This window comes from Perca fluviatilis, chromosome 23 (assembly GCF_010015445.1).
Source record: "Perca fluviatilis chromosome 23, GENO_Pfluv_1.0, whole genome shotgun sequence".
In the NCBI taxonomy this organism is placed as follows: domain Eukaryota; kingdom Metazoa; phylum Chordata; class Actinopteri; order Perciformes; family Percidae; genus Perca; species Perca fluviatilis.
In genome coordinates this window covers 14,930,397-14,942,673 of record NC_053134.1, presented here as the reverse complement: position 1 = coordinate 14,942,673, position 12,277 = coordinate 14,930,397, and the positions used below count along the sequence as shown (strand labels likewise).

Here is a 12,277-nt window from a genome sequence, read left to right as displayed (position 1 = left end):
CAAGTGTAGATGCAGGGTGGCAGGGACTTCAGATGACGCTCAGAGGGAATAAAGACAGTGAGTGATGGGCTTTAGAAACATTCCAGTCACACACACCCACACTGTTCATCTTAAATCTCTTCATGCAGTATCAGCGAGTTTTGCGGTATTCAGCAATTGCAGACGTTTTTATTTTTGTGTGTGGTTGGGGGTAAGACAGACCGCTAACGCACCCTGTGTTTTGGTGTAGATTGGCAGTATGAATGCCAATGAGATGTCTGTCCAACATCTGTGTATGTGTGCGTTGGCAAGTACAGGGTCTTCCCTTGCTGTCCCCCTCTGTCAAGGGAAAAATCTATCTGCCTGTCAGCCATCTAACACCTTCTGCCTGTTACGCTACCTATCACTAGCAATACCTGTGTGTGTGTGTGTGTGTGTGTGTGTGTGTGTGTGTGTGTGTGTGTGTGTGTGTGTGTGTGTGTGTGTGTGTGTGTGTGTGTGTGTGTGTGTGTGTGTGTGTGTGTCGTCTTTCTGTCAACATCTGTCTCTCCGTTCTTCCATCAGCCTGTTGTGCTTTTTGTCAGTCTGTCCTCCTGTGTGGTCCCTGCTGTCTCTTTTGTGTTTGTCTTCCTCTGTCAAAGTGTCTTCTCTCCACTTAATCTCCCATTGCAAAATGATAACGCTTTGCATCACCAGCTTCCCTTTTTGTTACCTCTCCATCTCATTTCACATTCTGATTCCCAATTATTTCACACTTTTGCTTCTCTCCTTCATACTTGTTCACTCTCAAATTGTTTGTTTGCTTCTTTCACATCTCTGAGCCAACAATACGTCTACAGTGCTGCAGTTGAATTTTAACACTTGTGATGACAACTTCTCCTAATATCCCAGATAATTATTAATCACAGTGATCCCGCAGGGAGTGGGAAGTGTTTATGTCTCTCTCCTGCGTCCAACTATGCATGAAGGCGTGAAATAGATAGGAAATATCACTGACTTAACTCTTTTATCTTACCTTTTATTTATTTGTTTCTGCTCGTGGGCGAAGGAATTTATTGTGATAAATATGAAATGAAACTGATTAATTTAGGCAACGCACCGTCCTACCTCTGCAGACTACAAAACTATTAACGAAAAAGTGACACCGTTTCACAATCATGCCAAACATTTAATCAACAAGCTACATTAAAAAGTCCCCTTAATGTCTTCTCTTCTCTCATCCTGTTCTTGTCCAGATCCCCCAGGTCAGCTACGCCTCCACGGCACCCGAATTGAGCGACAACACTCGCTACGACTTCTTCTCCCGCGTAGTACCGCCAGACTCCTACCAGGCCCAGGCCATGATGGACATTGTCACGGCGATGGAGTGGAACTACGTGTCCACGCTAGCCTCAGAGGGCAACTACGGAGAGAGCGGCGTGGAGGCCTTTGTCCAGATCTCCAGAGAAACCGGTAGGAGCTCAGACTGATGTGAAATTTGCATGTTGGATGGTTTGCCACTAAAGTGTAGATCAGTGATTCTCAACGTATGGTCCAGAGACTCTCAGGGGTCCGTGGTGGGGCTCCTGGCAGGTTCTTAGTAAAATGAGCATTACCATCTTTATACGACTGTTTGTTTGTAATCCTAGGTTGCACTTTTACCTCTTCCAAGAGCAATGTAGATGCAGAAGTTTGAACATTCAATATAAAGTCATCTTCAAATCTTCCCTATCTCAGGCTTTAGGGCGAAATGTTAGAATGCAAGTCTGCATCCTAAAGGCTGTTTTATGCTTCTGCGTCAACTCCACGCCGTCACTCCTACGGCGTTCTGACCCTTTTGGAGTTCTGCGTCGTGGTTGAACGCGTCTCTTTGCATCGCGGTGCATTTCACTGCCAGAATGCTACGGGGGTGTGTGGTTTCCGGAGGGTCAATCGCGAAACTCTTTGTTTACTTGTCTGTTGGTATGTGCCTCAAGCCTGTGAGTGTGTGTGTGTGGGGAGTGGGTGATTGAGAGAGTGATGGCGGTGGGACCACGGTGGGAAATCTGTAGCAGGAAAAGTTAACTCTCTCCTTGATTTCATGTTGTTTATGGAGAAGGAGAACCAGGAAATGAGTCGGGGGAAATGCAACGCTACCAAGCCACGGCCAAGCGACGTGCGTCACCGCGACCTGTAGTTAAATTTTTCGAGAGGTGCACGTCAGGCTACGGCGTAGGCTCGCGTCTCCACGTACCTACACACGTACCAACGTAGTGCACTTTGGGGGGTATGATACATGATCAGTGGCTTTAGCCTGTGATTCGAAGGGAACTGTAGCAAGAACAGTTGTTTGTTTAAATCTCTTGGGAAACTCCAGGGAAAATTCACTCTTCGGGTAAATTGCAGGCTGTAGATTGCAAGCTGTGGTGAGTGAGCGGAGACAGAGTTATCACAGCAAGCATTTGATGGATAAGTGCAGCTGTCTTCTTAACTTCCTTTTTGGCTCTCCAGGTATGTAGTTTAAACAATAGTGCAGGCTCCTGTATAAGCATCAAGTCGATGTCAAAAATGTTTGCTGCCATGCATGTTATGCCTCTGTATTAGCAGCACCTGCTCTAAACATTAAAAATTAAAGAATTATTATTAGATACTGTGCTAGTAAGTATATCTTGGAGATCTAGGTGAGTGACAAAGGACAAAGCAACATTTGGTGTCTTAATAAAGTGTTGAGAACCCTAACCTTATGGTACTTTCAATATTTCATTAGGTAGTGGCAAGAGAGAGGAGAGTGAAATTACACTTGAGTAAATGAGTGACAAAAATACAGAAAGGGAGAAATACACAGAGGGACGGATCGCTTTCCTGTTTTGATGTAAGACTTAAAAGCACGGTCCCTGTGGTCCTGAGAGCATCAAGTTTGGGTGAACGCTGCCTCAAATCAGTTTATGAAATCCTCCAAGTGATGTTGACAGATCAAAATGCTGTCGGTTTCCCTGTTTATGTCTCAAATGTTTATTGAAAACGCATCACGTTGGATGTTGACAAATATTTACAGACTGACGGGTCTAAAGACGCATAAATAATCGATTTGAGAGAGTATCAGTTGAGATCTTTCTTTTTTTTTATTGCTCTCTGTTGAATCTTTCCTCCTGCCTTTCCTCCATTCTTAGTCTTTTGGGCATTGTTTGCATTTCGCTGATGTAGCGATGACAGCTCTGCCTAGATCGGGCCTGCTGTCTACCCGTCCATCCCTGTCTCTGTGCATGTTGTGGAGCCAGCTCACCCAGGGCTGTGTGCTGTGGCAGCACATACAGTCGATGTTTACTGGGGTGTCAGACCAGTGTGTGTGCCACTGTAAAGGGTAAAGCAGTCCTCAGCAATGTGTGTATTAGTGTCCTGGGAGTCAGCCTTGCATATGTGTGTGTGTGTGTGTGTGTGTGTGTGTGTGTGTGTGTGTGTGTGTGTGTGTGTGTGTGTGTGTGTGTGTGTGTGTGTGTGTGTGTGTGTGTGTGTGTGTGTGTGTGTGTGTGTGTGTGTGTGTGTGTGTGTGTGTGTGGGCTACATGCTGTGACAGCAGTCAGTTGTTTACTCTGCGGCTCTGAAGATGTGAACATAACCAAGGGGATGCTGGGGAGCAGAATAAAGGAGGGTGAAGAATAGGGCTGAGGAGGGGAGAGGGAAAAGTGACCAAAGTGGGAGAGTTTGCAGTGTGCGTGTGTTAACTATACTGTAGTTGTGAATCAAGCTGCAGAGACATAGATGGGGAGAGACTAGAGAGAATAGAAGAAGAATGGGACAAGGAAGCTGTAACAGCTACAGAATAAAGATATGGGTCCTAATATAGATTCATAGCACTCCCTGCCCATGGAAACACTCACACACATACATACACATTGATATATACACGTACACACACACACACACACACACACACACACATATAGATATATATAGTTAGGTGGATGTCACACTTACACACACACACACACACACACACACACACACACACACACACACACACACACAAAGCCACAGGAAATTTCTAGGTGATTATTTTGTGATTGCAGTGTAATGATTGCAGCTTACAAGGCACTCTGCATACTGATACCCAACATCCATATTAATTGGTGTGTAATCATTCATTGAGTATTCTTGACTGTGTGTGTGTGTGTGTGTGTGTGGTGTGTGTGTGTGTGTGCATGCATATTCATCACCAAAAAGTTTCAGAATAGGTACTCGAGTCCTGTTAGCATGAGTCAGGGGTTACAGGGTGTGTGAGCGAGGGTGCTAGTGGTAGTTACAGGACCAGTTTATTCTGCCCAGTCATGCCTCTGTACTTGTCCTGTGCCTTTTCTTATTTAACACATTGACAAAGTTCAACATGTACTACAGTCTTGGAATATGTCCTAGTTATGTTTGCTACTCCACAGCTGTTGTTTGCTCCACTCCCAGGAGGAGTTATGTAGAAAATTCTGCACAGCACATTTTTCAGCCACACGGCAGTCAGCAAGATCATTTTTGTTTCTTAAGGACTGCATTAGGGAAAACTTGAAATAACTTGAGATTTGAGGTTACAGCAATGAACGGATGCAAACCCTGGATGCTAGTGTTTAAGACAGCAACCTCAAAACTGTCGCTGAACTAGGCTATATGATTGTCACACCACACCACTTTCTGCATTTGCACGGAATATTGGCTTCGAACTTAATTCAATTTCACTTCAAAAGTCTCCTCATCCTGAGTTGATCCAGCAGTACAATTGTAAAACATTTGCAGTTTGCTCAACCATGCCCACATCCTGAAATGTATTCGCCATGACGTTTACAGCGTATGCAGCATGTGTGCTGTCACCCCCAGCCATGGCTTTCCAGTCATGCAGAATTAGTAACAGACACAGCTCAGTGAGCATGGGCCATTCATGTTTACTCATCATTAATAACTGTTCACCAAATGGGTGCATAATGCAACATTTTTGCTTTCGTACACAATAAGCCGACATAGAACAGTGATCAAAAGTTAATGAACAAATAATGCAAAGGTCGACTCGGTCCATTTGAAGGAGTAAAATGTGCATCTTACATCTAGGAGACTGCTAGCAATGAATCCATTGATTCCCTGAAGAGGAAGGTGTTTTTTTAAAATTTTTTTATTCTTATTTAATTTTAATAGATAGGCCAGAGTGCAAATTCAGAAGTAGATCAGTGTTTTCATTTTATTGTTCACTTAGGGGAAGCTCCAAAAAACAGATGCTCCATCCCAGGTCTTCCAGCTGACGGACGGTCTCCCTAATCACTATGCCACCCTGCGGTTGACCCTCGCTGTGGATATCGCGGCATATGGCTCTGAATCTTGCCACGCCAAGAGACTACAGTCGCCTATATCGAGCTCTGTTTGCAGCATATGGATCACTGTACTATAAAACAAGAGGTGGCAGTGTACTTACCGAAGGAATCTTTTAAATCAAGTCACGGCCCTTTCTCCTTCCAGTACCCTTCCCCACCTCCCCATGGAATCTATCGGGGATTAAAACGACCACATCTACATCCAGACACACTGCAGACTGTGTGTGTGTGTGTGTGTGTGTGTGTGTGTGTGTGTGTGTGTGTGTGTGTGTGTGTGTGTGTGTGTGTGTGTGTGTGTGTGTGTGTGTGTGTGTGTGTGTGTGTGTGTGTGTGTGTGTGTGTGTGTGTGTGTGCAAGAGAGAAGGGGACTTTTTGCCAATGAGAGAGGCTGCGGGTGAATCTGTGGGTTAAGAAGTTAAGTGAAGGAGTGAGAAAGAAACTGTGTGTGTGTCTGACACGGTGCCGCTCTACAAACAGCTCTGAAAGAAATAATAAAAGGAAAAAAAAAAAAAAAAAAAGAAAAAAAAAAAAAAAAATCGTTTATCTCCAGATTCATTTAATTAGTTCTCAAGCTCTTAACTAATCTTCCGCCTTTTTGCTTAGCTTTGCCTCTTTAGTTCGCTTTCAGTCCACTCTTGCCCTCCACAATACACTAGGCCCATGTCTAAGTCTTGCTACCGGCTTATGTTGTTTCATTCAGACAAGAAGAATCATACTTTAATTGAAATGCATTGTGATGCATATATTATTACCCATGTCTATTCATAAGCATGTATGCAGTATTCTTAGACCACACTCGTGTTGGAAAATCACTTAGCTTGCATTATAGAAATTATAGTATATATTATAAATTATGAGGATACTGAAATGAATAAGTTACTCTTCTACACAGTTGCAGCACTATTCTTACAATATAATGATCTTAGTAAATGAATTTGATTATACTGCATTACAACATGCATTATACATATGATATAAAATAAGGAGCGCAGGCACAAAAACTGATATGTTGTACATGTTGTATGAGTTCTCAAATGTATCACACAGTGATTATGTTGAACATAAAGTTTTCTCACACAAACACACAGCCTCACAAAAACACAGATAAAATGCTCAAAAAGAAGTACAAGGTACACAAACACTCTCTCTAACTCACACTCAACTGACAACATATCCCCCTCGGGTCAATTTAGCTCTGTTTTTTGTCCTTGATTACACTCCCATCACAACTTAAGACTGATAGTGTTCATAAACACACACAAACGCACACAGGGAGTGCGGACATCAACCCATGCATTTGTAGAATTACACAAGCCTTTGTTTTCATCTCAAGGTGAAAGTGTCTTTGTCGTCCTCATGAAAGGCCCCAAACTCTCAGTTGCTTGTAGACTTGTTTAACTGTTGCTTTGTTGTATGCTGTGGTATTTCTAAAACCTTTTATAAATATATTTGTATGTCTCTGTGTGTCATTTTGTCCACGGTAAGTACATCCACCGTGTTTGCAACACTGTTGCTTGGAGTGAAACAATGCAGTATTTGCTTTCCTTGCCTTGTTAAAAATGGTTTGTGTGATGTTACTCTAAAATATAAATCATCTTGAAGAGATCATTAACCTCTTTCCAAATCTCCAGATTCTATTATAATCCGATTTATGTTAGCCTCATGTTGCCAATCTCTCACTTGGGTGGAATTGACAATATCTATTAGGAGTTAACAGCCCTCTGCGGATGGCATTTGAATTGCCACAGGACATCTAGAGATGGTAATTATTACCTGAGAAGCTTTGTAAATTTCATCCCATCCAGCTGAAATGACCATTTTTAGCAATTTTCCCCAGCCACCTCAATATTAAGTCCAACGGAAATTACCTTTCTCTTTTCCAGAAAACTCTGGGGTTGCCTGCGATCCTTTATCAACCTGTGAAACCACCTCAGTTTTTTCAGCCACGTCTCAGTGATTACTAGTGGTAGGGAATTTAAGGAATAATTAGATTTTTCTCCCACAAAACAGTTTTGCTGACATGCAGTACGTTAATATAGCTGATTTTAAGGCCCTGTAGCTAGAAACGTACATTTGCCTTGTCTGAAACTTAAATTTGCCGAAATGATTCAGCTCAGAGTACACTGGTGGGCAACAAAGGCTCACTTATAGCACACAGTTACATTGCAACACATGCTTTAGACAGTATGTGTTTTTGTATGCCATTTGCCATGTTTAAATGTGCGTTAGTGCCTGTACTGTATGTTGCTCCGTGCTATGCATTTAATGTATAGTGTCCCTTTCTGCTTCAGTGGTTTTCTCAACAGAGGCGAGAACTCCTCATGACAGAGCAAGAGTGGATTCTAGGCAGACAGACCTCTTATTTTCCATCCCTATTTGGCCTCTTCGAGTCCACCAAAAGATCGGGGAGAGAAAATCCCAGCCAGTTGCTGCTAAGCCCCAAAAGTAATTTCAGCAATATTACTGCACCGGTTGGTACACATAGGTGTGTGTGTGTGTGTGTGTGTGTGTGTGTTTGTGTGTGCGTGCCGTGTGCGCGCGGCCGTTTTTCTTAGCTTATGTTGGCAAAGTGTGTGTTTGCACTGTGATTTCATGGCTGCATGTTTGTTTATGTGTGTATATAAGTGAGTTTCTGTATGAGACGTTAGGTGTGTGTTTTGTGTCTGTGCTGTTTTGATGTGAGTGTGTGTGTGTTTTTGCGGGGAGTGGGAATCTGCCTGCACAACTTAAAAGCACTTTCAAGCCTCTTCACTGTTCTGCTCCAGTAACTTTACATTTTTTCTCTTTCCTTCCTCTTCCATCTGTTTTTTTCCTTTCTTCAATTTTTCATCTCTGTCTGCAGAAGGGCTCTCGGGTCATGGTTAAAATGAAAGACAAGAACCAACGTTAGCTGGCACACTGCAAAAAAAATTCAGCTTGTTTTACTCTAAAACCCCAAGGTGCTTTGAGAGTTCCATCCCAGAGCTCCAACCCAATATACCTCCTCCACTTAGACAACAGACGAGGGGTTAACTAATTTAGCATGAATGAACACACAACTATACTGCAAAAATTTGACCACAGATATGCACATAGTAAATTGGCAGTATTGCTCTTCACTGTAGTAGAAAATTTAGATGTCACCAAATATTTTAGCATGAAGGAATCAGAGACAGACAGAGCAATGTACCTGTATACAGCAGTGTACAAATACAGGGACATAAATTCAAAAAGAGGCATACTCTAATTTAAAGCTTATATTTATTTCATATCTTCACTTTCTCTCATTTGAATGCAATCCTCTTTCATTGCATCTGGTAAAAAGAAAGACAATTTTCACCATTATACTGTCACTTGGATGATTTTTGGAAAGGCTTAGGGTAGCTTAGAGGCTTAAAGCTGGAAGCGTCATTTTGTAGGAAATTAGATTTACAGTCAGCGATCAAAGCAGAATTTAACTTTGATGTTGTCAAAGTTGCCTCTCATGATCACACCCAAACCATTGTTTAGACTCCTTTTTTAGTCAGCAAACGAATAGAGGAACACAAGCCATGAAACCAAATGTAATCGAAAAACACTACAGAGAAAAGTGTGAGACCGTCATGTTGACAGTTGGATCACTTTGAAACCTGATGCTGTTCTTTGTACATGTCTCAACGTAAAATAAATTAAACCAATTAGAAACTCTTGGATAACAATAACTCAGACATTTCTACTCCTCATCCAAATTTGAACAGAAAGCGTGTCACACAGATATTCAACATCCAGAGACTTGATTTTAAAGCTGTGAAATACCGAATTTGCAGCAATGTACAAAAAATATGTTAACACAGCTAGCCAAAAATTGGCACGCTAGAAAGATGCATGCAGGGCAGTCTGGCAGGTAGGCAACCATAACCTTTTCTTTTTCAATATTATTTGGGCTAGATACTTCACCTTCATTATATCACAAAATGCACTATTCCGTCAGATCATTTAAAGCTCATTTAATCCCATTAAGTACTGCTGTATATACAGTACACCACAGGGCCCTAATGTAGCTGAACCACTCAGGAAATATCAGGGTGCAGGTACAGCAGCTGTTTGCAAATGTTAAAAAAGGAGGATTTATTAAAGTTACTCACAGTAAGAACTTTAAACAGTGCTATAAACAATTTCAGTACAACCATACAGAACAGAACAAACAGCACAGGTTGAAATTGAAATGCACAGGTGCTCTATCATGGTTGTGAAGAGAGCAAATGGAATCATAGTAAATGGAACATAATTAACTACATTTCCTGGACCTGGTTCTTTCTGTATTGGTCCCATTTCCTTACGCCGCCTTCCCACTGGCACTTGAAATCAGCTCCATAACACACAATACGCCCCCAGCGGACGTCGTGCTACACCGTTGAAAAGTGTCGGAAGCGAGTAGAACAAAAATGGCGGAGAGACTAGAACGACTGATAAGTGTCTTAATGTACGATTCTCTATGACCTCTCTGATGAGGGTTATAGAGCTATAAATAGAAAGGCTGCTGCGCTGGAGAAAAGTTGCCCAGGACGTTGACATGTGAGGTCGGTTAAATGTGATATAGCCGTTTAAAGTTAATAGTTCGAAGTTTGTTGCTAGCTAACCAATTAGCAGGTTTGTTTATCAGTACCATAGCAACGCTAGCTTCCGCTGGAATTGTCGGATAGGAACCGTCCGTAGCCTGTCGCAAGAGTTCCATTTTTTTAACGCATTCGGATGACCAACTAACACGATTTCTTTCGCACCGCACTCGTTCGGAGCTGGTTCGGACCAATTTGCATGCGGTCTGTGAATCTCCATAGGAAATGAATGACTTCCGGTCGTTTCGCAGCCGTATCGGAGCTGATTTCAAGTGCCAGTGGGAAGGCGGCGTTAAGGTCAACGAATACCTTGGTCAAGTTGCTCTCTCAGGACTATTTGTTTTCTTTTAAATGCATGTGTGTTGATTTAAATCCATATCAGGTCTAGGTAGTATAGTACACATCTTGTTTGAAAACTCAAACTAACTGCTACAGGAAAAATAATCTTTGAAGGTCCTGACAAATGAATCTGGTGACAAATGAATCTTCCTTTGCGCAAATCAACAGCAGTTTGTTTAAAATAAATGGGCAATTAGCATGATCAGTGATTAATTCCTCGGCTATACACCCCACCTACACCAACCTTGATCTAAATCAACTAACAAAATAACAAAGAGACGAGGCATCACAATTTCTTTTGTGAAAAATTGATTTCTGGTTCAGTGACCAGTAGTTCTGGACTGCACTTACAATGATTAACATAGGCATTCAGACTGAACCACAGTCCTTATACACATACATACATACACACATACATACACACACACACACACACACACACACACACACACACACACAGACACAGACACAGACACAGACAGACAGACAAATGAGTCCTCCTGTCTCCCACCTGGCAGGACCAGAGAGCGGAGCGCTGATGAACTTACTGTGGATGTCTTTTGTTACTCCCTGCCTTGCTACTAATAAATCAAACTTAGATAACTATTCGCGCATGTGCACGGACAAACGTCCCTCTGCCTTCTCTCTTCTTCTTCTCAGTAACCACACACACACACACACGCCGCGCACACACAGGCTGATGGATGGTGAGCTGGCAGAGGCTGATTAGCTTGGAGTGAATGGGGCAGAATTACAACTCTGTCGGCACGACGATTGCATTGTTGCTTCGACAACGATCCATGTCAGATTGCTGGAATGCTGGGATTCGGGAAGAGTAATCAATGTCCTCCATATGTCTTGTTGTTCGCTCAAACCATTCTGAGTTTATCTGATTTCTTCCTTTTTTCTTTTTTTTTTGCTTCTCTACGATATCTTGTCTGCTTCGCTCTCTTTTTTGCTCGTTGCTCTGCTGTCCTCTGTCCTTTCCACTGTCCTATTCCTGGGGTGGAACTGGCTTATTGGGCTACAAGTTGCTTTAATCACACTCACATTAAAAATGTTCCAGACGTGCTCCAGTACCTGTCTTTTTACCATATGATTCTAATTTCCTTTTTTTGTTGTTGTCACAGTTCACCCTCTCTCCTTTTTACTTCTGCATTTGTTTCCAGATTTTAAAGGCATCACAAATCTTATTCTCACACTGTCACTCATGTGAAATTACAGTTTTCCAAAACTACATTTCTTAGATCTGCAAGACTTGTTTACGACGGAAAAACTCACTCTTGTAAAGTGGAATCCGATTAGAATTTTTTCATTGACGTTTATATTACTATGTGTAAAACATTAGTTTTTTTTAGAAAACACAGAAGAAATGGAAGATAAAACGCCAAGCTTAAATCACATCTGAGAGCAGACGGTATACCTTTCCCTTGTGGGCCTCCAGCCTTTGTTTGCATCTATGAAAACATCTTTTTACCCATTAAAGTTCAACTTCTGTTTCATATTCAACAGTCTTTAAGAATTCAGTGTGAGGAAGTTGATGCCTGGCCCAGACGGAATAATTAGCTGCAGCGAGATGTAAATTCATATTAACTGCAAGGCTAGAAAAAACCAAACAAAGAGCAATCTGAAAAGTTAAAACAGAAGGCGAAACCTCCAGTATACAGTTTGAATGCAGAATGACAGAAAGACAGATGGATAAAGTGCATTGACTTAAATTTCTCCAAATTTCCTCAAGGAAACCCGATCTCTCCTCATCTAATATGATCCAATACCCCTTCATACACTACAATCTTAGACTCCTTTTTTTATTTATTTTTTTGCACTCTGCGCAATCTCAGTTGTAAGAAGAAAAGTCAGCAGAGTCTGGCCTATCAAAGTCTCGTGCTTTTCCTACATCGTCTGCCCTCATATTTACATGTAAATGACTGTTGATGGTGACAGAGGTAGCACAGACCCAATTATGCGATGGAGTTGGCAATGGAACCTGAGAAATGATGGGTAATGACGGAGGGTTGAAGGCATTTCCAACACTCCCCACTTTAACAAGCGTTGCTGTGTCTCCATAGTTTGACTGTGACAGTG

General features: G+C 42.0%; 1 protein-coding gene across 6 annotated transcripts in view; it reads left to right on the top strand.

Moving 5' to 3' along the window:
* Window positions 1-12,277, top strand: part of grm8a (glutamate receptor, metabotropic 8a) — a 412,486-nt gene that overhangs the window by 104,778 nt on the left and 295,431 nt on the right. For all 6 annotated transcript variants that reach the window (XM_039791865.1, XM_039791870.1, XM_039791869.1 and 3 more), the window contains exon 2: window positions 1,215-1,431. In XM_039791865.1, the coding sequence (XP_039647799.1) occupies window positions 1,215-1,431 (217 nt within the window). The remainder of the gene's footprint in view (window positions 1-1,214; window positions 1,432-12,277) is intronic.